Source organism: Gasterosteus aculeatus, chromosome 9 (assembly GCF_964276395.1).
Source record: "Gasterosteus aculeatus chromosome 9, fGasAcu3.hap1.1, whole genome shotgun sequence".
In the NCBI taxonomy this organism is placed as follows: domain Eukaryota; kingdom Metazoa; phylum Chordata; class Actinopteri; order Perciformes; family Gasterosteidae; genus Gasterosteus; species Gasterosteus aculeatus.
The window spans coordinates 19,511,208-19,537,713 of record NC_135696.1 but is presented as its reverse complement, the minus strand read 5'-3'; the positions used below and the strand labels follow the sequence as shown (position 1 = coordinate 19,537,713).

The following is a 26,506-nucleotide window of genomic DNA, read 5'->3' as shown; positions in this document are numbered from 1 at the left end:
TGATAATCTCAAAAAAGTCACGAAAAAGGAAGTAAAATAGTATCAAAGTATGTATCAAACTTAAAAAAAAAAAAATTCAAATATGTTCGGTCAACAGAATGTTTTTTTTTTTTTTTTTAAAGTCCAATTATGTAATTAACTAAAGTACTAAATTAATTAACGTTGAAATTGTTTATCGGGAATTGGGCCAATGTTCAGTTCAACGATACCGCCAGCTTTAGGGAATTTTTTATCTTGATTGATATTAAACAAGTTTCATGTTGATCCAATTAATTCCCGAGGAGTAGTTTAGTAAACTACAGCAATTGAATTTATCGGAAGAGTTTGTTAAATTACATCAACTTAAGCTGTTCAAAAAACACAAAATGGCCAAATTCCTGTTTAGTGTTTTCCTCCAAAACAATTTGTTTTACGCCCCACATACATGCTAGATGTCAACCCAATATTGGGGCTCATCAACAGGGTGCGCTAGCTAAAAAACCATTGCAAACCCAATTTCACGACCTAAGTATAATACTAACAGTCATTAGAAGAACAATCGGTCCTCGCTCCGACCCCGTCGGCGTTATGGAAATGATTTATTTGGTGCTGCTCTAACAGACATGTTGCCTTGCGAAGCATCACACTTATAACACAGCCATCAAAATTCAATTATTCTGAACGTGACAGCTGTCACTAAAGTTGTTATATGTCGTGTTATTCAACACCGTCAGAGTTTTACAAAGTTAGACATGAAAAAGTGCTTACACCAGACTTATGTTTTGTATTCATTTATGATTAGAATTGTATTTGAATGTTATTATACTGCGACTTAGTAAGTGCGTTTTGATTGTGCAGCAATTTACAATATGCATTTATTATTATTAAGATCACACAGCTTTAGGCAACATAGGACTTCACAAAGGCGGCGCAATTTTCAAAATCGATAGTCCATTTCACCATTACCATTAATAATTAAAACAACCAAGGAAAAACAACTAAATGAAGTAAATATATTATGCCGCTCCAGCGGAATCAACTAGTGGATAATTTCAGTATTTACATGTTATTGCATCATCGTGGCTAGATGTGAAATACAAAAAATTAAAATGTCTTCTTCACTTCCTGGATACATATTGATCAGGAACAAGAATCCACCACGTGTTCCTTCACACAAAGGAGGCGACGAGCAGCGAGAGGAGAAGGAGGAAGGAGAAGCCAGCGTCTGCTCGGACGTTGACCCCGTTGTTCCCTGAAACACAAACACACAAACTCGCTTTACACATCAGTAAAAATGTAGCGATGGATCAAAGATCTCTGGCTCGAAACTCAACACTTTCTCAAAAAGTCTTGTACTGTCTGTTTTACATTGAGGAGCTGATGACCACTCACGAGGGGGAGCAGGGGTTCCTCAACAACTTACAGCATTGCAAATTTCCCCAAAATTTGTCAGCTTCACACCTACAAACACAAGGCTGTTCATGGGTCCCCTGGTGCTGCGCGGATCAACGTGGACTCGCCGGCTGAACACAATACGACGCTGAACGGCTGAAGCCGAAGCCGACGGGTCCCAGTGACGAGTCGGCATTCGGACCAGTTGAAGATCCACGTGGCCGACATGGAGGTACAACCGTAGGTAAACCTCTTCAGAGCTCACCTGTGGTGGTGGTGGTGGTGGTGGTGGTGGTGGTAGTGGTGGTGGCGGTCACGGGTTTGTTTGTGGGGGCGACGGTGTTGGTGCTGTTGGTGGTGATGGTGCTGTTGGTGCTGTTGGTGGTGATGGTGCTGTTGGTGCTGTTGGTGCTGTTGGTGCTGTTGGTGGTGATGGTGCTGTTGGTGCTGTTGGTGGTGATGGTGCTGTTGGTGCTGTTGGTGCTGTTGGTGCTGTTGGTGGTGATGGGGCTGTTGGTGCTGTTGGCGGTGATGGTGCTGTTGGTGCTGTTGGTGGTGATGGGGCTGTTGGTGCTGTTGGCGGTGATGGTGCTGTTGGCGGTGATGGCGGTGATGGCGGTGTTGGTGGTGTCAGCCCTGCCTCCCACAAGCCCGATTCCCAACGTGTTGAGCTCTGACTGGAGCTGCCTGACGATCCAGCTCTTCACCAGCGGCTGGTCTTCATACAGCTTCAAAGTGGGCAAGTTGGTGCCGAGCAGACCTCTGACCTCGCTAACCGTCAGGTTCTAGGGGAAGGAAGAGACATTTTATATTCGTTGGCAAATGAACACACAACTGTTTCGGTTTTATGTTTTTGTGTAAAAAGGTAAACCAGCTGTGAAGGACCAGAAGAAGCACCATTTTTTACCAAAAGCAGACGTGAGTAAGAACCTTCACTCACATTAAAGCGGCAGTAATAATTATAGATCTTTACGAACGGGAGTGTGTTCAATCTTGTCGAAAAAAATGACATAAACACACACACACACACACACACACACACGCGCACGGCACTGACCAGCACAACGTTGCTATCCAGACTGGTCAAGGCGCTCATGTCCATGTTTGTGCCGGATGTTGCCAAACGTTGGACGTATGCTAAGTCGGCGCCTCCTGCAGGTCCAGAAAACAAATCAGCTGTTATCAAATGAAGATTATCTGAATGCAGCACGGATGTGTGTGTGTGTGTGTGTGTGTGTGTGTGTGTTTGCGTACCGATGAATGGTTGTGTGAGCTGGAAAGTGGGAGGGGAGACAACCGAGCGGGTGTTTGCCGCAAACGCTTGCTCGGCGATGGCGAACAGTACTCGCTTTTTCTCCGAGGTGCAGTTGGACAACGTCAGGGCGCCGGCGTCTCTGCGGGAGAGACGGACGCACACACAGGGTGAGAGACGAGGTGCGGCCTGGTCGCTGGAAACCTCGGTGGTCGCAGGAGGTCACGAGAGCGGAGACGTCGCTGACGAAAGCTCCGATTGTGGCAAAAACTTGGAAAACTTGGAAACTTGAAAATTGGACTTAAATTTCCAAATCTTGTTAGACCATTTATTTTTGGTTTGGAGTAAAGTTTAAATTTGTTATTTGATAGTTATTGATCCGAGGACCTTTTTATTATAGTACATACTGGAACCCTGACCGAACCTCCACCATAAAAACAAACCACGTGGCTCCGTTACATGAACGGCCATCGGCCGCCGTTTGGGCTCCTCACCTGATGCTCTGTTGGGAAATGTTCTTCAAAACGTCGGCGTCCAGGGAGCACAGGTTGGCTCCTCCGATGGCGTTCAGCTCGTCGGTGCCCAGCGCGTTCCCCGGCCGACTCAGGTACCTGGAGATGACGGCCTTGGCCTGCACGACCGGAGGACACATCGATTAACCATCACGGCCCACAGGCGCACGCGAGCGGCAGGTCTTCCCGCTTCACGCGTTCGCTCACCAGGATCGGGTCCCACTGCCCGTCGGACGGGTTCATCAAAGCGGAGAGGGTGTCGATCTGGGTGATGTTCCACGTGAGGACGTCGGCAACAGTTGCCAGGCGGGAGGCGGGGCCTAAGAGCAGGACCTGGTCTTCGGGGACGATGGGGTAAATCTGACAAAGTGACAAGCAGAGGGATCAGTTTATTGGATTTCATTTTTTTGTGTTTTTTGTGTTTTTTTAAGTAGAACTTTAAGATCAAAAAAAGAGCCCTGACCAACTGAGGGCCTTGTTCTACATTTTATGTGTTCACAGGTGTTAAAATCCATTTATGCATCGGGATCTTGCTGGCCAGACTCGATCCAGCTTTAAAAAAAGTTTAAATGGCCTTCTGGTTGTATAGAAATCTATGAGAAATAGATGTATTACTCCGCTCTATGTTCACGGGTTTTATCGCTCGGTTACAAACACGTCCTGTACCTCTCGCAGCTTGCCGAGAACGACGCTGAGGTACTCCTCCTGGTCCACCTTTGCGACGATGGCATCCAGGTTGTCCCTGACGACGGATGCGCTGAGGCAGCAGTTGAACTGAGTTATGTCGTCGTAGTCGAAGGGGAACGTCTCATCGCTGATGGTCACCTGGGTGATGGTTCCTACGGTGCACCCGTTCACTGGAGCAGGTCACACAGCGGTTAGAACAGGACGTCCGTGAGGAGGAAAACCAGCAGACGGACGGAGAGAGAGAGGCACTCACCGATCGAGCGCTTCGATTTGTTTTTGATCGACTGCCTCAGTTCTTTCTTCAGACTCCTCCTCTTCTGTCGGCCCACTCCGTTGCTCCCGAGCACCTCCAGGAAGTACCTCAGGAACCTCCGCTTCGTTTTCTGCTCGCGGGGACGAAACCCCAAAACAGAAACGTCAGCGTCCCCCTCCCACCGGCGAGCGAGCGGCTCGACGCCTCGCCTCCGCGGGCGCGTTCACTCACTTTGTCAAAGTTATCGTAGAAGGTGGAAGTCAGGTAGAGCGGTAACATCCCGAGGTCCTTCAGAGTCTGTTCGCTCCACTTGGACGGAGCCCTGAAGCGTAAACAAACACCCGTGTTTTTACCTTAAATGGTCACTATTTTCTTCTTTTTTTTTGTATTTCGGAAAAGAAACATGGGATCATTTAAGGTTACTAAGAAGGTTTTCTCGTTTTAAAAGAACGTCTCGCTAAACGTACCCGTACTGCGTTTTCCCGCTCTGGAGCAGAGCTTCAGCCGCGGCCACCTGACCCGCGGAGAGGTCCGGACAACTGGCGAGCTTATCCAAGATGGACGGGTGAGAGTTCTCGATGTAGGACCCGTTGACAGTGCAGCACATGTTTCCCAACACCGATACGTTGTCCTCAGTCAAACTCGTGTTTGTTATGCCCTTAGAAAATGCAAATTACAGATATATATTAACAGAAATATTTGGCGTCTGAATTCAAATCAATTTAACAGGATAATGTCTCATAAAGTCTCTCTGTGTCTGCAGCTGAATGCACAACGTTGAGAAGGTTCTGGCAGCTCAAGGCCTCTTTTACACCTACAATGAAAAGCCTTGTTTTAACCCACTGGTCATGAAAGCGTCCGACCGCTTGGTGAGTTTAGTTTAGTCGTTGATTGCCTGGTTTAATCATCAGTTAACCCGTTTTTAAGTTGGATCGAAGGTCTAATGTCGCCTCTACAGGCCATTGGTATCCAGACGGGTTTAAACCCGGGTTTGGGTTCTGCTTATCCAAGTGCTACCTCGGTTCTGGAAACAATGACCGTTTTTTCAAATAAACTCTATTCCTCAGAATTTGACACGTTGCTTCAACATGAAGTGAACAAAGGCCTCTGTCATCGTTTTAGAAATAGTGAAAAGTTTCAAACGCCACAACTTCCTGTGTTTTTTCCCCGTTTTGTTTTGAGTTTCATGCTCGTGGTACCGAAGGCCGCATCCAGCTGTTTGACCCATTGGTTTCTTTTCCATGAGACACTTACACATTTAAAAAATCAGTTCAGTTAATGTGATTGCTGGATGGAAAAAAAAAAAAACACTGTAAAATGTGATTAACCAGCTGTTCCGCGGTTGTGCTTGTGGGCGGACTCACCAGGCAGCTCCGCGCGTTCTCGAACAAGGTGGTCGCCATGAAGCCGAGGGTGGAGGAGAAGACGGAGAAGTCCGCGTCGGCCAGCTGTTCAAAGTAGGACCTGCAGCTGGCCTCCGGCACCAGCGAGTAGCTGTGGAGCCACACGGAGAGATTCCAAATAACGAAAAACGCTCCCGCGCTGACGTTCTTAAAACGAATCCTTTCTTTGTTTTTTACCAAACTCACTTATAGTAGAGCAGCACGTCGGGCGGATAGAGGTCGAAGAGCGTGGCATCCGAGTCGTCTTTGATGTAGTTGTACATGCAGGTCAGCTGTTGGTGAGAAGGGTTCTAAATTCACTATGCATCTGTGGCACGCGTTGAATATTTAGACCCAACAAGGATTTGAAGCCTTCATCGGGACACACGCGTGGTCTCACCTGAGTCTCCACCAGAGCGACCTTGTTCTTGCCTCTCCTGCGACAGGCTTTGATGAGCTTCTTGATCTGCACCACCTGAACACTCCTCACTCCGGTGCACGTGAACCCTTGCAGCAGAGAGGACGACAAACTACACACACACACACACACAGTGTTTGTTATCTACATCTTAAGATCCACCTGTGGGGGCCGTTCTTTATTCAGTACTTGGCGCTCCAGAACTCACTTGTTTGGGCTCCCCAGCACTGTGGTCGCGGATTCCACAGCGATCACATCAAAGAACAACTCCACCTGAGACGGAATAATATCGGGCTTATCGCGGATCTGCAGCAGGTGTTTCCAGTGTGTGCGTTTCAGCAATTTAACCCCCCCCCCCCACCTGCTGGCGTTTCCACTTCTTCTGGTTGAGCTTCTCGATCACGCCGCCGCTGTTTGAGAGGCCCAGCAGCAGAGCACGAGGGATCTCTGTGGCCATTTCGTCTGGAACGTTCTGGATGATCACATCGGCGTTTCTGTCCTCCGATACGATCTGGATCGGGAAGAGGGAGGCGAGTTAAGAGGTCACGAGGTCTGAACGTGTCTCCGCTGGACGGATCTGTGACGTTTCTCCCCTTTTCTTCCTTCTTCCGCGAGGGGGAAAACGCGGGACTCTCGAAACAAACAAAAGAGCCGTCATACCTGATAGACAAAGACCTGCTGGAGGATCTGAGGAGCGGACGCCATGTGCTGCAGGAACGAGGGGTTTTTGGACGCGCCGAGCAGCGCTGAGCCTTTGACGTTGCGGATCGCTCCGGCCGGTACGCCCACGATGAGAGAGCCCAGCGCGAGCAGCGACGCCGTGCCGTTGATCTGTCGGGATGGAGGGGGAGGAGGATGAAGCGGCTTCGCTCTGACAGCTGTGCTCCCTGACAAAACTGAATCTGAACCGAATAAGACGAGCAGCAAGCTACCTGGAAGGCCCCTGAGGACATCAGAGACTGGAGGATGGCCCTGGCCTGCCCCTGGTTCCAGCCCGGCACGCCGCTCAGAGTGCTGATGGCGATCAACAGCTGCTGAGGATCTATCGTCTTGATCTGCCCGGTGGACAGGCCGGTGCATTGCGTGCCGAGGGAGGAAATGGTGCTGGCGTCGACGTTGTTGCCGAAGTTGCCCGCCAAAGCCGCAGAAACCTACAACGGAAAAGTGTAAAGGCCTGTTTCATACAAATCTATAACGCAGGACGTCCTCTAAAGTACATTTCTGAACGATAGCTGCAATAATAAACCCAAATAAACCAAATTATTATAGCGAAAAGGACACTATCCCTCAAAACATTCACGTGGTTTCTCTCCGGCTATCTTCTTTGAATATCGCCGCCTGTCTGTACGCTTCACAGCCAACATGCGTGCGTGTTCATCACCTGCGGGTCCACGGACGCACAGACGGCGGTCAGGTTGCGCAGGACCATCATGCTGTCCCCTGCGCTCAGCTGGCTGAACGCCGGGCCGGGAGCGACGCAGCGACACACCAGGGGAAGTCTGCCGAGAGATCGGGAGGAATTGGTTCACACACCGATTGCACCCTTCAGCACGGGCGGATTAAGCAACAATGGGCCCCTTGGGGGGAGACCCAAGAGACCCCCCCCCCCAAGCAAACAGTCTACTTGCAACCATTCTTTTCTTTTTAGAAAGTTTGGGTCATTTACAGCCGCCATGTTTCTCTTTTTTTTGTGCCGTTTACACTCACAGCAGCGGGTTGAAGTTGCTGTCCTGTTGATAAACGAGCTCCACGTAGTAGTTGGTGAGGTTGAGAGGTAAAGAACTGTGGTTGAGCAAGGCGATGTTCAGAGGGTTCACTGTGAACACCTGCATAACCTGCAGAAAGGACGCAGATGCTTTATAAACGCAGGGCGAGGGTTACGGAGGGTAAAAGCATCACCGTTCCATCTAAACTTAATTCCAGTCCCGGTGAACAAAAGCTGACCTCGGCCGACCCGAACGTCTGCAGGTCCTCCAGCGTGAGGAAAGCCATGAAGGGGCCGATGTACTCGGCGAACCAGGCCGTGGAGTTCAGGTCCGGGTTGCTCGGGTTGTAACATCTCGGCGCCGAAGCTACAACGACACGTTACAAATATTTACACGGAGGATTTCACTGGAGGGAAGCCGGAGAGACAAAGAATACATAAAAAACAAGGGTAGCACAAGGCCTTATGCGTTGAACGATTTAATCTCTGGTTTTATGGGGAATGACCTGAGGCGAGGTAGGCCCTGATGCTGTCGAACACCTGTCTCCTCTCAAAGTCTGCGCCAGTGTAGTTGTATTCACCCAGAACCGAAACCCTGAAAAACACAAATCACCATTTAAAAACAGCAAAACATTAAAAAAAGTCAAAAGTTTTGTGCGAGCCACTCGTACAGCTTTTGGAAGGCCAGGCAGGAGGCGTTGTGCGTGCTGTTGGGGCTGATCAGACCCTTGGTGAGGAAGACCAGGTAGTTGTGGAGACGTCGGTCAAACCAGGCGTTGACCTCCGACCTCTCGGAGCTGGCCAGCGCCACGGGCCAGACGCAAGGCAGCGTGGGCCGCCGCACCGACTCCGGGAGAGACTCCTGTAGTGAATGTACACAGTGACATTAAAACTTCAATTAAATTAATTTATATTGCACACATTTCATTTCATTTTTTCTTTTACAACCTGCTCAGTTTTGCACTTTTCCTCGTCACCTCATTGCTGCCTTATCCATACCTCATTTTTTATTTTTTATTTCATGTACATTTATGTAAATATTGTATTCTTATTTTTATTTTAAAATTGGTCGGCTTTCCGGAAAGGCAAGTAAAAGAATTTCAATACATAGGGTGTAAACAGTGTGTAAATGACAATAAAAATTCTTTGAATCTTTGTTACCACGTCATTGACAATGTGTGTGTGTGTGTGTGTGTGTGTGTGTGTGTGTGTGTGTGTGTGTGTGTGTGTGTGTGTGTGTGTGTGTGTGTGTGTGTGTGTGTGTGTGTGTGTGTGTGTGTGTGTGTGTGTGTGTGTGTGTGCGGTACACACGCTATCCAGGAACATCGGGGTCTGGATGTAGTTGCCGTAGATCACGCAGAGCTCCGCGTCATTGTCGACGACGTCGGGGCGGCGCAGGAAATCTCCGAGACCCGACGGAGGGATGGAGTTCAGCAGCTAGAGGATGATCAATAAAATACTAATCAATAAGTGATCGTCTCAGCCCCGCTGCCACCGCACCACGCTGCGTCTGTGACACCGACCTGATGCATCCTGTCCCGAGGCATGAGGGACAGGAAGGTGGTCAGGTTGGGGAACTGGAAGCCCATGAAGGACCGCTCCAGGAAGCTGTAGAAGCTGAGGTTGTAGTTGTTGCCGTAGCAGTTGAGGGGCGTCGGTCCTACGAGGAGAGAGTTCAAACACACAGGAGATGAGATCAAAGATGAGCTAAGATTAAGCAGTTAACATTGCAAACATCTTTACATGAACAGTCTCCACTGAGTATAATATATATATATTTATATAAATATATATATATACACATGTATAAATATAAATATATATGTATATTTATATATATATATATAAATATAAATATATATGTATATTTATATATATATTTATATTAAATATATATATATATATTTATATATATATATATTTATATTATATATATATATATATATATATATATATTTATATTAAATATATATATATATATATTTATATTAAATATATATATATATATATATATATATATACACACGCATATATACTAAGTTAATGATACAATGTAGCACTGATGAAGCCTCCACTACTTGGACGAGAGGAAGTATTTGAGAGGGGAAATTGCCACATACATGCTGGTGCCGTGTGAAGTGTTTTTCTAGGTAAACTTCTCTTTACATTTACCGTTTCTTCCCAAAACCGAGAGTATGTTTCGTTGAAACTCTTGCAAAGACACCTTTCAACATTCAGTGTGAAACCACTGGCAGGATTCAATAGCAAGCTCGTGCGCATGCAAACAAAACAAGAAGTCACGCACTGCAAACATGTTACTTTCCTTTCAGTTCTTTTACCTTTGAGAGTCTGAACGATGTTGTTGTAGATTTCTTTCTGCGTGTCTTCGCTGAGAGATGGGATTGTTGAATTCAAAACCTCAACTCTGAAAAAAGTGATAAAATAGGTCAAGGATTTTTCCTTGTACTGTATGACCACATTGACATTTGATTGGAATCTAGCAGGTAAAACTTTACACTTTTTTAAGACCAAACATCATCTGTGTTCAACGCTCAGGTGTTGAGAAGTGATGATCTTGTGAACTTACCCCTGCTGCTCGATGATGCAGTTTCTCCCCGCTAGTATTCTGAAGAATGGGGCGACGTGCTGCGGCGGCAGGCCGACCAGCAGGGGGCGCAGTCGGCTGTGGAGCCACAGCGACACATCGGCGTCCCCGGTGGACGGGTCAGAGAGGTTGGCACGATCGAACACGACCTGCAAGAAGGCCGACCTGACGGCCAACGGCAAATCGCTCTCATGACCCTGCAGGGAAAGAAAAAAGGTGTTTTGTCGTACTTTGCTGAAGGCTGAAGTGTTCAATATTAAATGTTCTTTTTTTCATTTTTGGGCAAAATAAAAAGGTTTTATTTGTTGCAAGTTATCACATCATTTTTAGTCTCTATTCAGAGAAATGTAGCCGAAGTTCCTCTTACAACACTTTACTTATAGCGCAGATGTCCTGACAAGTACTACTTCTTCATTGCATCTTAAACTTTGACCCGTTTGCTGGATTTACTCGCTCAGTGTTTTACTTCCATCCGGGCACGTGGCAATCCTGCTAAGCAGACAGAAGTATTCCCCGCGCTCACCGCGATAGCAGAGGAGAAGTCATCGAAGAAGGCCGGCAGGGATCCGTCGGGGATGTGCTTCGTCACCACGGCAACGTCTTCGGCGGAAGTGAGCAGGCCAGGCGTGGCGGACACCTCTGCCAGCTGCCTGGCCGTCAGCAGCGGTAAAGCCGTCAGCTGCACGCCGACAAAGACACCAGTGAAAAGGTTAAACGGTTACAACGGAAAAAAAAGCAAACGCAAAACAAATAAGAGAGCATGATACCGAGGGATGAAACAGGAAGTACCGGTGAAAAGTTGGGATAGAGCATCCGCAGGTCGTGGAAGGACGCGAGGAAGGAGAAGCCGCCCAAGTTCCTCTGCAGCCATTCTCCGCTGCTGTTAATGTGTGCGCTGCAGCTGGAGTCTGAAACCACGGACATCGCAGACAAATGGAGACCAGCGGAAAGAATTTCATACAGTGTGTTTAAACAGCCACAGAATTAATTCCACTTTGTCAAAGCGTTTGATTCATCGATTGATCACGACATGCGGGGCGGATTTAAACCTTTTTATAAAACAAGGCGTGAACTCACCCGAGGTGTCGTTCCTGCTCAGGAAAGCCTTCATGAAGTGCGTGTACACAGAAATCTGCTCGGTGAGTGTCATGTGTGGCCGCAAGTCGCTCAATACCCGCACCCTGAAACGAAACGAGGGGTCGTGTTGTCAGTGCGGAGCGGGAAGACGCAGAGGGATTCGGACCCGCGCCGAGGTCGGATCGGGACCGGTCGAAGGTGCTGCTCACAGGTGCTGGTAGCCGGTGCAGTTCAGCCCCTCGGTGGTGAGACACGAGAAGAAGTCGGCGGAAGCGGCGGGGAGGAACTCTCGAAGGCGGATTTGGAACCACAGCTGGATGAAGGCGGCGTCGTTGAGGCTGCCCGGCGCAGACACGTCCAATCGAATTTCTCGTATGACGTCCAGAACCATTGAAAGCGCAGGATTCCTGGGGTCCAGAGTCTACAACAACAACAACAATAGTACAGGGAAGAAATAATAAACATTGACTGTGTAGTTGTGATCAGGAAACGGGTGAATTGAGGACGAGTGTTGATTCGTACCGCGTTGGTCAGAAGGTCCAGAGCCGCGTCCAGCACGCGTGAGGCCTTGGAGAGGAGGAGCTTCCAGGCGGGTCCGGAGCCGCCGGAGGAGCGATTGCAAACCAAGATGGCCGCCAGGTCTTGTGGGGTCAACGCTGCCAGCTGTGTGACGGATGAGCAGAACGAACACAGCTGAATGCTGAAGGAGGTTCAGCGCCATTGATTATAGCACAGTTTTCAGTAACTAATCACTCAAGTGCTGCACATGAATGTCATTTTCAGGTACTTTTATTTATTTTAAGATAGTTATGCTAATTAAAAGTAATTTTTTACAAATTCAAAATAAAAAACAACAATCAGCCATCAAACCATGATGATATTGATGATGATGTACTATTATAGATGCAACAGCAAATTAGTATAAAGTATGTATAATGAATACTTTAATTCTAGGTTTTTATATTTTAATTTGGTACTTTACTTCAGGCTACAGGACTTGTTAAAAGGGTTTTTCTACACCGTGGTACTTGGAAGAAGTATTTTTTCCAACCCTTGCAGTTTGTCACCATGGAGGAATTATAGATACCTTGTATTTTACTTGGTGGATGAGCAGTAAAACACTGCATCATGTGATTTATGTGTAGAAGTAACCAGTATCAGTACAAGCATCAAATAAATGTAGTGGAGTAAAAAAGAACACATTTATATTTCCGAGACATAGTGGAGAAGAGGTGTTAAATCATCACAAAATGGAAATACTCAAGTGAAGTACAAGTACCTCAAAATTCTACTTAAATAAAGAAAATGAGTAAATGTGGTTAGTTTGTTTTGTTGTCCTACCGACGCACAGGCGAGTTCCTCAACAGAGAAGTCACAGAAACGTCCGTTCATCTGCAGCGTTGTGCTGTGGTTTAAAAAATAAAATAAAAAAAGAATCCAAAATAATATATTGACGATATGAACACAGAAAGCTCAAGCATGACAAATAAAGAGGTTTTAAATCCCACCTGTTCACTCCAACACAAATGTCCCTTTCTGTTGAAAAAAAAAGAAAAAATCATTTAAATCATTCACAGTGATTATTGACATTCACCCACTCAGTGCTGGATAATGTAATAAAGGTTGAAGCAGTGAGAACTTACCGTTTGTCATGGTCACGTTGCACTTGAGGAAAAAAGGATTAACATGGTTATGAGTCATGGTTTTACCACAAAACAAATTACAAAACACTAACAATAGATAATTCAAATAAATTCATAATGAATTACCTTTCCGCTGTTTATGATGCAACCTGTGAGAAAGGTGTAAATGAAAATTTGTTGATGGTAAAGATTGTGAATTAAATATGGAAATGCTAATGTCAAAAGGTAAATTTGTATTACAGCAAAACAACCCACTTCATTTTAAATATTCAACAAACTACAGCTTGATTCTTTTTTATTTATTTTAACAAGTGAACGCAACACTGACATGTTATGTATTTTTAAGTTGGTTTGTTGAATGATGAAAGTTAACAGTCCCTCCCTTTGTGCTCTATATTTGGTCACAACCAACTCCTGAGGTAAATATCTGTTAGTTAAGTTAAATGTTGGATAAATATGTGTAAAATAATCCAAGACATGTGCAAAGTATTCCATGCGTATTAAATAGTGAGCAAAATGGATCAATCTTGAGTTTGAACACATGTTGATGGTTTTTCAAACTTTAAAGCTCCTTGAAATTAAGGTCTTGTTTGTGGATTGTTTGAAATGTTAATAATATTGTACAGACTAAGCTGCTTACCTGTTGGCATTTGGTAAGACAACACTATCTTAGTTTGGATGATTAATGACACTGTACTCAGAGGAACGATTGGCGTGAGCATGTCCAGTCTGTCCAGCCTGAAACAGCAACATGTGGGATTCACTTCACAGCTTTATGTCAATATAATTATTTAATAATAATTGATCAATATGAGTGAACTTACAATGTTTTGTACGATGAACAGGAGAGGTTTGCCTTCAAAATACCAAAAACAACGATTATTACCTTCAACAAGCAGTGCAGAGTGTAAATAGTGAATAAATAGAGATCTTTTTTATACCTGGTACAGGGATGTATAAAGGTCCAACAGGAAAATAGAAATTTTATTGGGAGACCCAGTCAGGCGATCAAAGATCTTGTTTATGATGATGTCTTTCTCTGGAGAATCAGGAAGAAGGGACACCAGATGTGCAGCCTGCACGGGAGTCAGGAATTGTACGACCTCCAGCTGCAGGTGGGGGAGGGGACGAAACAAAAAGTTGACTTCTTTTGAAAACAATCAGGTAAAGTTTTTCTGAATTCTCCATATCAGCAGAAATTGAATCTTACAAAGTTCAATTCTGGGCTGAGTTCAAGCAGCGTTCTGAAGTCCAAGAGACTTAAAAACGGACCCAGGTTCTTCACCACCCACTCCGCGCTGTTGTTGGATGCAGACACACAGCCCGGACCTGGAGCACGTCGTTGGGATTAAAAAAGACATCCGGCATCTGAAGATATTTCATTAGAGCCACAGCGCTGCGTTCGTTTGGATCGTGCGGCGAGTACCTGAGTGCGGCTGCGACAGGAAGCGGAGGATGAAATCCTCGAGGACCACTCTTTGTTGCCAATAAGCCAGGTTGTCAAATCGGTGGATAAATTCTTGCAGTCTGACAATAAGATCAAAGACAGAATGAAACGTATTTATGTAGATTTTCATTGCTTAAGCAAGAGATAAAAAAGGGAAATACAACTCTGTTCCTCATCATCAATGGGGCAAACGTAAAAGAGAAACCAGACGAGAGACCTCGTTCTAACTGAATAAGTCGGGCTGTACATTGGCCCTTTACATCCTAAGCTACGGCCCTCTTTAGAATAAAATAAACTAACCGGCAGTGGCTCTGTGAGTTTGAGGAGAAATCGCTTACATTTGCTGGTATGAATGACAGCTCAGGTTCCTCCTGGTCAGACAGTGGAGAAATCTTCCGGATGCAAAAGGCAGGAACGCGCTCAGACGTTTGGAGAACCACTTGTCGACGACGCTGCTGTTCATCAGCTGTTCGTCCGTCAGAAACGCCACTCTGATATCTCCAATCACGTCCAGAACCGCGGACGCCGATGAACCGACCACTGCCGTCGTGGACTGGGCGACGGATAATTTGAATTAATGCACAACTGTAGCCGCCCTCCCTCAATCTGTTTCAAAACTGATACACTTGTTGGGCCCGTTGACGTTTTCATCGATTCTCAGGGATGTTCACACAAAAAGATACTGACCTGGTCGGCCAAGATGTCCAGCGCCGGGTCCAAAACGAAGGACAGCTTGGTCAGCAGCGACTTCCACAGAACTCTGGAGTTCTGGCTGTTTCCCGGCAGATTACACTTCAGAAGAGACACCATCTGATTGGCTGTGAAGTTTCCCAGCTGTATGTGAGACATGGCGAATGGTCATTTCAATGCTTTCGTATTTATACACTGACCATTGTTATGTAGGTTATCAAAACATTTTAATTTATATTTTACTTTATAGTTCATATTGCATTGTGCTACATTATGCATCTAATTCTTCTGGTGTACACTATTCAAGTAGGTATTATTCTGTACTTTACTGCTGCTTATAACAGAACATCATTTTTTTTCTATGCTGACTGTTATTGTATATAACATTTATACAGGATACACACATGACACACATGACTATAACACACATTATATACGATCTGACTGAAGCTCTTTAAACCATAGTCACCTGTGAACATGCATATGTTTCCAAGGTGTAACTGCAGTTAACTTCCATAGATGGGTTCATATAAGAGAGCAGCTCAGAGCTGTGAATGCATATAAAAAATAGGGGGAAAAGAAGGTCAAATACACAGCTAATGAGACCGTTGTTTGTCATTTTGGACAGATGTCCTAACAAACGGGATACCTGTTGACTCCTTCGCAGACGATAGTGCCTGTCAGCGGAGAGAGAAAAAAGTCAGATTTTTTGCACTGGAGGGATTTAGAGTAACGTGACGCGTAATAAAATGAGACTTTACATCTCAAAGAGCTCTTACCGTTGTAGGGGATGTCTGGGCACTGTGAAGGACAAAGTTAATACGTTTCATGTATGACAATTTAAACATGAAACCAAAACATACAAATGAATGAGATTCACTTAAAATATTTGAAAAAATTCTCACCATTAAGTTTGCTGGAACACACTCTGTCCGAATCAAAACAATAGAATAATATGCAGTCAACTACAGTGGGCACATGACAACACTTGAAAAGAACTCATATGAATGGTGCCGTTATGTTTCATCCTGAATAGGTTCTTCCATGTGTACGTGAGAAAGAGACTGACCATCTGGCGCCACGCTCATCAGCTTTCCTATGAAAGTCCAGATGTCGGGTTCGATGTCTCGTGGCACGAGTGGAATGGCTCCGTACAGTCGCTCGAAGCTGACGCACAAAAGAAAGAAAAACGTTACAGGAGAAAGAATTTAGAGAGACGCCACCAATTGACGGCTAAATATTTGCATATTGTGTTTACATACACTAAGATGATTGCTTATGTGTATACGTCAATTGCCGTACTGTATGAGTGTTTACTTCTGCCTACTCCTTTTCAAACATTCACTTATTTAGAATGATGATTTACTGTTTTATTCATTCAACTCCATTGTTTCCAGCGTACAAACATTTACACACCGCCCAGTGTAAAGTATTCCAACCAGCCTGACAGGAGACAGGCGAACACACATAAAAGATGATCCTAATATGATTATAATAATAAATTCTTTTTTTTTAATAGTGTGTTTCGCAAACTTAACGAACATTGGTAACCAATTGTGACGCTTGCTTAGAATGGATTTATTGATTTCATTTGGTTGTATTTGCACTTGTGCAATCATGATTAGACATAGTGGAGTAAGTACATATTGAGCTCTCAGATGTGGTGGAGAAGACTCTTATATAATATAAAAATATAATAATTGGAAATCCAAGAAACTCATATAAGTGCCAAAGCACACTACTTGAGTACCTATTTACTATTACTGGGATAATCTGAAGACAACGCTGAAATACAATCTAGCTGGAATCCACCTCCAACACAGTGTTGAGTTAAAAAAACATCAGAAAGTACTCACATGTGTTCGTACACGTTGCACGGTGGTTTTTCCTGACAAACGAAAATCGTACAATTAATCATCTGCTACGGTTTAAAGATCTTTCCAAAAGCTTTAAGGTCACGTATCCTTGCAAAGCCGTTACCTGCGGGAGGAAATATTGCAGGTAGTACCCGACCTCCACAAGCTTCTCCCTCTCAGGGGACTCCAGCAAGAAGTCAAATACTCCGTTGATAACCACGTCTCTCTCGGGTGGAGTAGGAAGGGGCAACACCAGCATCTCTGCCAGCTGCCTCGGAGTCAAGAGGGGGAGAACGTCCAGCTGGACAGAAGGCAGCAGGGCGGAAGGGATTAACGACGGAGGCTTCGGTGGGGTTTTTTTGAGAAGAAGATGGGTGTTTTTTTACGGACTTACTCCAGAGAAGTTTGGGTTGAGCTTGTAGAAGTCAGCGACGGAGGCCATTTTCAAATAGGCACCGAAGTTCTTCGTCAGCCATTCGGCGCTGTTATTAGCCGACATGACACACCGAGGATCTGATGCATAGTGGATTATTAGATTATTATACATTTATTACCAATTTACAACTAACAACATTTACTTAAGAACTGCACTTCTTTGATGGGGACCTAAATAAATATATTTCCATTTCATGATACCTCATTCATTGTGTGTCAAATCTTTACTTTCAAAGTAACAATGTAACAAACATAGTGTAGTAAAAGTTTAAAAACAGTGTCATAGTTGTAGATTAAATACTTCCCTAAAGTAACATGCCGGACTTTTACGTGTAGCAGAATGTTGCTTACTTTACGTAGTAAGTTGTTCATTAGCCTCTCTGTTATTTTTGCAACTTTTTGTAAGGTGATTTCATCCGCTAAAGTTTTACTTACCAGTTGTGTTGCTATTCAACAGGAACGGATAGATGAAATACAGATAGATGTCAGTGTACGCATAGTTGTCGTTCTCGCTGAATGCTGCCACACTGCACAGATTGAGAAAAAAAATTAATAAATGACATTGTACTGTGTGTGTGTGTGAGTGTGTGTGTCTCATCTGTTCACACTCACAGGGTTTGGAAAGCTGGGCAGGAGAAGTTCTTGGCGCTGAGGCAGGACAGGACTTCCATAGGTACGATAGGACCCAGAGGCACCACTTTGACCTTGAACCAGAGCGCGATGAAGCTCGGGTCGTCCAGGTGTTCCCGGTTCAGAGACGGGGCTTCCGCCTGGCTGAAGAGCTGCTTGACGTCGGACACCACCGCGCTCAGGTCCTACGGGAGGATGAGGTCGATGGTTTTGAGAAGCAGTTTAAAATGGGAAACCCATTATGTGCTTCCATTATGATCCCCTGAGAAACTAAGATTATTCAATATTTTTATTTTATTTGACTATTTTTACTAAAAAAGCACTTCAGCCTCACCGATGTGAGCAACTCCTGCATCAGTGAATTCAGACGCTGCGTCAGCTCCTCGATCAATCTCACGACCGTCTCCTCGGACATCGTCAGGTTGCTGTCGGCGGCGCAGTGCAACACGTTGGCCACGTTTGCCACGGCGTCGGTCAGCTGGTGAGACAAAAAAAGCCGGGAAAGAACAAGGCGCTCCTCGAGATCAGTCTTCACGAGGAAACGACAAACGCAATCTAAACATCCTGACAGTGATTCATCGCAGTCAGAGGTCCCTCACCCCGCATTGGCTCTTATTGAGAGTGATGCTGCAGACGTCCTGGATTTCAGAGGTGTCATTCTCCATGGCCGTGGTGTCGTGGTCCAGGTAGCTGCACACACAACCGGGACACAAACATACATTTAAAAGACTACGACGCACCATCTGACAACGCGACACGTCGACCGGGTGCTGCTGCATGTGTGTATATATATATAATTTGTAGGGCTGTCAACATGAACGCGTTAATCTATGCGATTAATGTGACCGAGATTAATCCAACAATTAATTATTTCCGGTATTAGACTGGAAGTAAACTTGAAGTCGACCGCGAAAACAAAACGGCCGCTAGTTACATCGCAGAAAGCAAGACGGTAGAGCGATGCGGTGTTTTGCATCGGAGATAAAACAGACAGAAACGCGACACACAGCTGAGAACTGTGCAGAGGAATTCCTCCACCAGAAGCAGGGTGAGTGGCAAACGGACCACTTAAAGCGCCGGTATGCTAAGCTAGCTGCTATGCTACTTCCATCGCAACATCTAACGTTCCCCTGCGCGGCACACAGTCTGCAGAGGACCACCGCTGTGTGTCTAAAAAAACGAGGTGGGGAAATTGTGCGCACTTCAAATACTGAATGTTGTACTAGTTGGGAGCAAAGTGCTAATTCAACATATTCTGCCTCCAAGATGATCAAATGTGTGTAGTTTTGTGTTTAAAATAACATAAGCGATTAAACAACAGTGTCTAAAATACACGTCTTTAAAAACAAACATTCATTAAAAACAACATTGTAACAACAATATTCATTGATCGCCTTTAATCGAGATTAATGAAGCTCAAAATCTATTGACAGCCCTCATAATTTGTATTTTTCAATGTCACATATGTTGCTAACAATTCATTACGAAACACCAAACAATCACAATTCGTGAAAGAACAACAGCTCGACTCACAACAACTCGTGGAAGGCCAGCGTGATGTTTTCATGCATCAGGGCGGCGTCGCTCTGCAGGAACCTCCGTAACACCGGCACCACGACGTGCTGGTACCAGTCCTCCACATTGGCGAAGTCCATCTGCGGCATCTCCGGAACCGCGGATGCGCTTGGCGGCCGGTACGCGTTGGCCAGCTCGGCCAGAGTCCAGTTGAACAGGAACTGGGTCAGAGTGGTGCCTTTAATGTCTGACGCTTTCCTCTGGAGGAAACACAGCAGGTTGGGAGTTATTTCATTCGCCGGGTGTGTGCGCGTCCATCTGCATGAATTCTGCTTGAATTCTGTAGCCTCTGTGTGTGTGTGTGTGTGTGTGTGTGTGTGTGTGTGTGTGTGTGTGTACCTCTCGAGTGAAGGACACAAAGTCACGAACGAAGCTCCCAATGGGTCTGGAAGCCGCCATGACGCCGCTTAGAATCTGAGTGAGGAAAGAGAATTATTACATATTCTTTACCAAAACAGAGATTTCCCGTTAAACATTTACCTAAATACAGTCAAATGGGCATTTAATCCATTGCTGTTATGAGAATATTAGTTCAAGTAGCATTAAATAATAATAATTTTAAAAACTGATATCCTGTGTGACTGTCCCAACATGACTGAACCCTTGAAAGATTTGAATAAAACCAATAATCGTTTTCGATTCACTCCCCTGAAGGGTGACGTAGCACCGAGTATCCAGAATATAATACCTGTCTGAGTTTGTTCAGTGGGGACGGTGGTGGCGGGGGGTTATATGTGGGTTTTGGAAGGTTAGTCGTGTGGTTTCCAGGGCCGGTCAAGTTGTGCCCCTCGCTGGGATTCGTCCAGTTCTGGCCGGGGCCGGCGGTGGGAGGAGGGCCCCCTGCTAGCAGGCTGTGGAAGACCAGGCTCAGGGAGCCGTTGTCTAAACCGCTGACCTCCGGCCTGAGCAGCAGCTCCGCCTTCTGCGCCGGCGACAGCAGGCTGAGAACCTCCAGCTACAGGCAGGAGTTAGGTGAGGAGAGCAGGGGTTTAAGATGAGGAAGCAGAAGCGGCAGCGTGAGGTCGACTGGTGTCCTCATCCTGCAAGGACAACAACATCAACTGAACTCACCCCGCTGAAGACCAGGTTGAGCGTTGTGAAGTCCTTCATCCGGGCCTCGGCTCTGAAGGCGCCGAAATTCTTCATCAGCCACTCCTCGCCGCTCTGCTGTGGGCTCACACAACCTTCACGGCACACGGCACACGCGAGATGTAAAGCAATTCTGCATGTTGACAAATCGGAAGATCTGAACGTGTTAAGTTAAACTCTACCAGCTACTCCGTCCCCGGACAGGAAGGGGTACATGAAGAATGAGTAGATCCACTTTTGTCTGACCGGATCCATCTCGGAGTAATGGAGGCTGAGCTCCTTCACCCTGCAGGGAGAGGGGGGGGGGGGGAGCTGGGGTGAGTCGCCGTCACGAAGGTCACGGGAAGCGCGCGTGCCGACAGACTAAAAACCTACACGGTCTGGTAGGTGGCGCAGCTGAAGTTCTTGGTGCTGAGGCAGGACAGGAAGTGCCTGGAGACGGATTTCAGCAGCGGTTTGATCTTGACCTGGAGCCACATCTGGACCAGGGCTTCGTTCTGGAGGGGGTCTGCTGCGGGGTTTAAAGCCAGCTCTCCCTGCAGGCTGAGGAGGGGCACTCCCCTCGTGCTGGACCTCTGGTTGTGGCGATGGAGGAGAGGAGAATCTCGTTTTAGTGGGAGGTGAGTTCAGAAAAGTAAGAAACACTTGACAGACGCTGCAGGCGACCCCCAGACACCGGACCTGGAGTGAAAACATAAACAGCACGACCACGGAAACCCGGAACTGCGGTGACTTTTTAACTGCATTCCTTCCGTTGTGTGTCAGTGAGGAACAATCCGTTTTCACGCTGCTAGTCTTAAGCCATACCATGAAGCTGTACACGTCCATCGCCCCCGCCAGCATTCCTTTCAGCCGCCTCGCGTGGTCCGCGCCCGCGTCGCTCGACGGCAGTCCCACGCACTGCAGGAAGCGAGAGGTCGGCTCCTGGCCCTTTGAACGAGGTAGGGGAAAAAAAAAAAAGAAAAAAAAACAGACTTGAAAAGCTGCCGAGGAGGAAACCAGGAGCCTCGACGTCGTGACATCGTGGTTTCATGGCTGACCATTGGCTGTGATTTGACAAAAGAATTTCCTAAATGTTTCACCACCACAGATTCCTGCCTGGATTCCACACCCCGAGATGGAATTAATGATACACCTGTGATCCATTCAACGCCCCCGCACACACTTTCTAAAGCCCTCAAAACCTCACACTCTTTCTCAGTGGTATTAATTACACATTGTCTGTATAGGCGCTACGGCAGGTTAATGTAGAATGCCGCGGCCTCGTATTCCCTCAGTGGGCCCTACGAGGAGAGCACGAGGTCACGATTTTAAAATAGTCCTTTTTTTTTGTATTCTCACATGGAACCGCCCTCGACTGAGGTCCTTTACAGCTGCTTCCTTCTATTTCTGAGAATTTTCCCGCCACACCCTCACTGAATCTCATCCGCAAACATTAGAACGCGTCCAAAGTTGGACAGATTAAAATCAGAACATGACGTTTACATCTTAAACTTCGAGGATTTTTGAAGATCAACCAATATAATAAGAGGAATGCAGATCTTGTTTCCGGTGTGACTCTCCTTGTTGTCTTATTATTTGTTTGCGCTGTATAAATTGTTATCATCACTCACCTGACCACATGTTTCTTTTGCAGAACAGGTTTCATTCCTGTAGATTTCCAAAAGGCGGAGGCGCGGTTAAGTGACAAAAGATAAATGAACAATTACAACAGGGTGAGGTCCTTACAAGGGGAAATATTTAATCTGCCACTGGTTTTGTAATAATAACAGTGTTTGTGTTCGCATTTTTCCTTTTCTGACCTCACCTTTGTGCGACTGATGGCCCTGCAGAAGAACAAAAAGTTCATTGTTAGAGCCCACACACTTTAAAGGTGCTTAAACAGGTTATTCTATCATGAGGCGTTTCGTTTTATTCTGATATAGTTCCTAATGCTTTACATCTGTCGTTCATTTTCGAACCTAATCTACTTATCTGATTACATTGTTACGCTTATATATGTTTATCCTATTTGACCTTATTTTATTCTTATATTGCACCAGATCATCCAGTTAAATCCCTCTGTGTAACATATGCGGCAATGAATGGCTGCTGATTCTGATAGTTTAAGCTCATATAAAGAACGGGCTCAGGAGGTTCTGAGAGGCCGACCAACACCACGTGGATTTACATTGCTCGATGGCCTTTGTATGAATAAATACCGAATGAGATCAACTTTATCCTTTAAACAACGAGGCTCCCTTTGACGTGTAGGTTTGGTAATATCCACAAGTCCAGTAAAAAAGAACGGAACCTACAGCTCAATAAGGGAATACTTTACACCCTGAAGGACCTTTCTTGACAATAGATCTCGACACTCATACGTTAAAAGAAGGCACAAAATCTTCTCTTACCTAAGCAGCTTCCCAGTAAGTAAAGCAGTAGATACAGATAGCTGGATGTCATAATGTGGCGAGTCTCATGGGAGGAGAGGCCTCCGTGTTGGGATCCACTGGGGAGGTAATGAGAGAAAGCGGTCGACACAGTGAGCCACCAACGAGCACTCTGACGCTGCAGGGCGGACCAGAAAAACAAAATGAGCAGCGGTCCACCGCCGCGGTTTGACGACGGCGAGTGCGGCATTACGAGATTCACGTCACGTCGTTTTTTGTTAAAGAGTCTGGCCACTTTTTTTTTTTCTTTTTTTGAATCCCAAGGATTATTGTATGTTCAAAAAACACACAGATCCACTGAGACGTTTTCATCCATTGACAATTGTTGTCCAGATGCTTTGCATGTTGGATTCATCGTGTGGAAGTGAAGCCTGCGTGTTTGGTGGCAGACAGGAATCAGGGAGCGGCAGCGAGACCATTGCTTTATCTCCGTGTTAGAGGGAGACACAAAAGAAACAGTGGAAAGAACGCAGAAACTCTACACCTTTCACGTCCAATCAATGAACGACATCAAAAGAACATCTGTAAAACGTCACCTGTACAAAGCACGACGTATTCGTTACTAATGCCTCCAACCCTTAATTCCATAAACCCTCCAAAACCCCCAGCAGCCTCACGGTAACACGGCAACAAACATAAAAACGTGTTTTATTTGCCAGTCAGGATGACTTTGCATTGACTTTGCATTGACTTTCAATCCCTGCCAGGTAGTCAAAACCGAGTCTCAACAGTAACAAACCCGCTGCTACACACTCAGCGGGCAGCGGACCGGGCCGGACACACAACATGAGCGTGTTATGGTGAACTGCTTTGCCAGCATTCGTCTATTTAGACCCCACTCCAACACGTTAGCGTGTTTAAACGCCACTAAGCGGTCCAACGGGCGGATGGAAGTGTTTTTTTTAGGAGCCTGCACGGACAGAGAGTAATGCACCGTGGCGAGTGCTTACGTGCTGCTTGTGTAATACGAATCAATGTTTGCCCTCCTTGTCGGCTCGCTTTGTCTCTCTGTTGTCCTCCCCGGCGGGTCCTCGCCTTTGTCTTTTACTGTTTGGTCTCATGCAGGTAACGTACAGCAGACTAATCACAGCTATGATAAGAGCCGCCGACTGCTGCTCGAGAGTAGGTTTGAGGAGAGCATTTTTAAGGCCTATAAACCCAAAAAGTTATTCAAATAAAAGGCTCCATAGAGGTGTGTGTGTGTGTGTGTGTGTGTGTGTGTGTGAGGGGGGGAATTACTCACAGTTGTTTGGTTTAATGTTAATATAAAAAATGTAATCTGGTTTCTTGATCCTAAATGAGAGGAGTCTTGTGACTGTAACAGCAACATATTAATATAAGTGCGCGCACACACACACACACACACACACACACACACAGTCACATTTTCAGGACGATTTTGGATTAATGTCCTGGAGGCTTCACCTTGACGTCAACCAGCCGAATCCAAACCTTCGACCAAGTCGTGTGTGTGGAAAAAGGAACTCAATGAGAAGCGTGACGCACCCGTGAGTCCCTTCCTCATAAAACCTTCACCCACTGATTCCTTCCTCAAAGTCATTCATTGCAACACACACCCATGAATCGTTGAGGTGTTTGTTCAAGATCATTCCCCTTGATCACACATCTGTTTCTTTGGCAGGTGAAAGACAAATATTGTTGTATAGCCACAGTTTCCAAACCCACAGCTTAGAAAAAGTGGTGTGAAAGTGCAATAAGGCTGGTTAATCAGGAATCAGGAATCAGGAAACCAAAATATGTCAAACATACAAGGAATTTGTCTTGGCGGTTAGTGCGCGACAGTAGACAGACAAGACAGCAGTGCACAAGTAATAAAATAAAGTAAAATGAAACGCTAATGCAATGGGTTAGTAGAATAAGGCTATGGGTTAGTATAAAACAAGGGAATAAAGTTAAAAACTTTAAATATTAAAAAAGTTAAAAAGAAAAATATTAAGCATAAAGTGCACTAACGAACAAGTATATACACACACACACACGCACACACAAACACACTTTCTCCCATTTTCCTTTTAGTTTTTTTGTATTTGAACGATGTAAAACAAAATAGATAATTATTTTCGTCAATAACCGTCAACTTTACAGGATGTTGCTCACTTTCACTCAAAGTACAAAACTGCATCAGACTTATTTCCATTCCCTCCCCCCCGATGTAAAGGTAGAGGTGACATCACTTGGAATGTCAGGTCACATCAATCGGGAAGCAGAGATTGAGGTACTTTGAATATTTCCGTTTCATACTACTTCACCTTTTTAACCAACTACATAACGATTCATTTGATAATTATAGTTACTTTGCAACGGATTTTACTGATTATGATCCTGTAGAGTTGACAAAATAAAAAGCAGCAGTGATACTAATGTATTTAATCACAAGTGTAATAATATATTACCCTGAAAGCATTTCATATAAAAGATACTTTTACTTACATATTTTAGTTACATTTACTATTGTACTTTCAGGACTTTTGCTGGTAAAGGAACATTTTTTACAGTTGTGATTGACTACTTTTACTTAATAAAATTATTTTTTCTTAACTTTCTTAATTTTTCTCATGAATGAAATAATACAATCTTAAATAATTCCGTCAGCATGTATTACTCTACATGTTAAAGTCACCTTTTAGACTTATAGGTTCGAGCTCTCCCACACTCCTTTTTGCTGAGGAAGTATTTATTATTCCCACAGCTCACATCCCCAAACAGCCTGTTGTTGCCAGACGCACAAAAAGGACCAGGTGATGGCACCTGAAGTGTTCACCCGCTTAACCGCAAACCTGGATTCATCCAGCGCTACATAGAATTAACATCCTTAACCCCCATGACGATACGATTTAAAGACTTAGGATCCTTTTAAGTTACAAAACAAAATCAGAGCCAGACTTCTTACCTAATTCTCGGTTGCAGCTGCAGGCAGAACTCGTTCTCTCACTTCTTGACACCTGAGACACGACTGCGCTGCTGCTGCAAGGTGTGTTTTGCTGGTGACGATGACATCGCCGGTGTCGCTGCACATGTGGGCTGGACGCGCCTCGCTGCTATTGGTCCGTTTGTGTAACTGCGCGTGCACGTGCGCTCTTCTGTGCGGAAGTGCCAGAGAGAAAAATAACTTGAAAAGAGAAACAAAGTCACAAAGTAGGAAGTACATATATATATATATAATAATATAAATAACATTTTGAGTGCATTATCTGAACGAGTCTGAATATATATATATATATATATATATATATATATATATATATATATATATATATATATATATATATATATATATATATATATATTCAGACTCGTATATATATATATATATATATATATATATATATATATATATATATATATATATATATATATATTCAGACTCGTTCAGATAATGCACTCAAAATGTTATTTATATTATTATATATATATATATATATATAT

At 45.0% G+C, this 26,506-nt stretch overlaps 1 protein-coding gene across 3 annotated transcripts; it reads right to left on the bottom strand.

Annotated features, from left to right (window-relative positions):
- Positions 1–754: 754 nt before the first annotated feature.
- LOC120825630 (uncharacterized) lies at positions 755–26,110 on the bottom strand. Of its 3 annotated transcripts, none has more exons than XM_040187345.2 (65): positions 25,971–26,110; positions 23,021–23,118; positions 22,435–22,453; positions 22,241–22,277; positions 21,435–21,557; positions 21,003–21,202; positions 20,810–20,913; positions 20,610–20,722; positions 20,227–20,493; positions 19,878–19,952; positions 19,497–19,738; positions 18,563–18,653; positions 18,298–18,441; positions 17,946–18,148; positions 17,769–17,860; positions 17,293–17,411; positions 17,023–17,199; positions 16,899–16,930; positions 16,112–16,209; positions 15,948–15,970; positions 15,822–15,843; positions 15,692–15,719; positions 15,512–15,590; positions 15,040–15,186; positions 14,691–14,905; positions 14,332–14,432; positions 14,116–14,234; positions 13,847–14,014; positions 13,730–13,761; positions 13,546–13,643; positions 13,032–13,054; positions 12,906–12,927; positions 12,771–12,798; positions 12,604–12,667; positions 11,785–11,925; positions 11,472–11,683; positions 11,263–11,366; positions 10,975–11,093; positions 10,709–10,864; positions 10,168–10,382; positions 9,920–10,005; positions 9,104–9,240; positions 8,892–9,017; positions 8,252–8,442; positions 8,087–8,175; positions 7,820–7,947; positions 7,583–7,710; positions 7,257–7,374; positions 6,808–7,026; positions 6,536–6,706; positions 6,237–6,386; positions 6,084–6,148; positions 5,858–5,987; positions 5,665–5,750; positions 5,440–5,569; positions 4,543–4,733; positions 4,307–4,397; positions 4,076–4,205; positions 3,802–3,992; positions 3,343–3,495; positions 3,118–3,254; positions 2,626–2,765; positions 2,429–2,523; positions 1,637–2,156; positions 755–1,231 (listed from the first exon to the last, which is right to left on the bottom strand). In XM_040187345.2, exons 2-65 carry the CDS (start codon positions 23,070–23,072, stop codon positions 1,149–1,151), a joined length of 7,989 nt encoding a protein of 2,662 aa, XP_040043279.2. In that variant the 5' UTR covers positions 23,073–23,118; positions 25,971–26,110; the 3' UTR covers positions 755–1,148. The 3 variants fall into 3 exon arrangements, with proteins under 3 accessions (XP_040043279.2, XP_077935704.1, XP_040043281.2); XM_078079578.1 differs by having other exon boundaries at positions 755–1,234; positions 1,649–2,156; XM_040187347.2 differs by having other exon boundaries at positions 23,021–23,177; positions 25,971–26,067.
- Between the last annotated feature and the right edge of the window lie 396 nt (positions 26,111–26,506).

Excerpts from the sequence above, each read along its gene's own strand:
- LOC120825630 (XM_040187345.2), bottom strand. The coding sequence starts at position 23,072 with ATGACATCCAGCTATCTGTATCTACTGCTTTACTTACTGGGAAGCTGC. Across the intron at positions 17,861-17,945 it reads TGCCCAGCTTTCCAAACCCT|TGTGGCAGCATTCAGCGAGA; the intron begins GTGAGTGTGAAC and ends CAATCTGTGCAG. Across the intron at positions 12,799-12,905 it reads CAACGTGACCATGACAAACG|AAAGGGACATTTGTGTTGGA; the intron begins GTAAGTTCTCAC and ends TTTTTTCAACAG.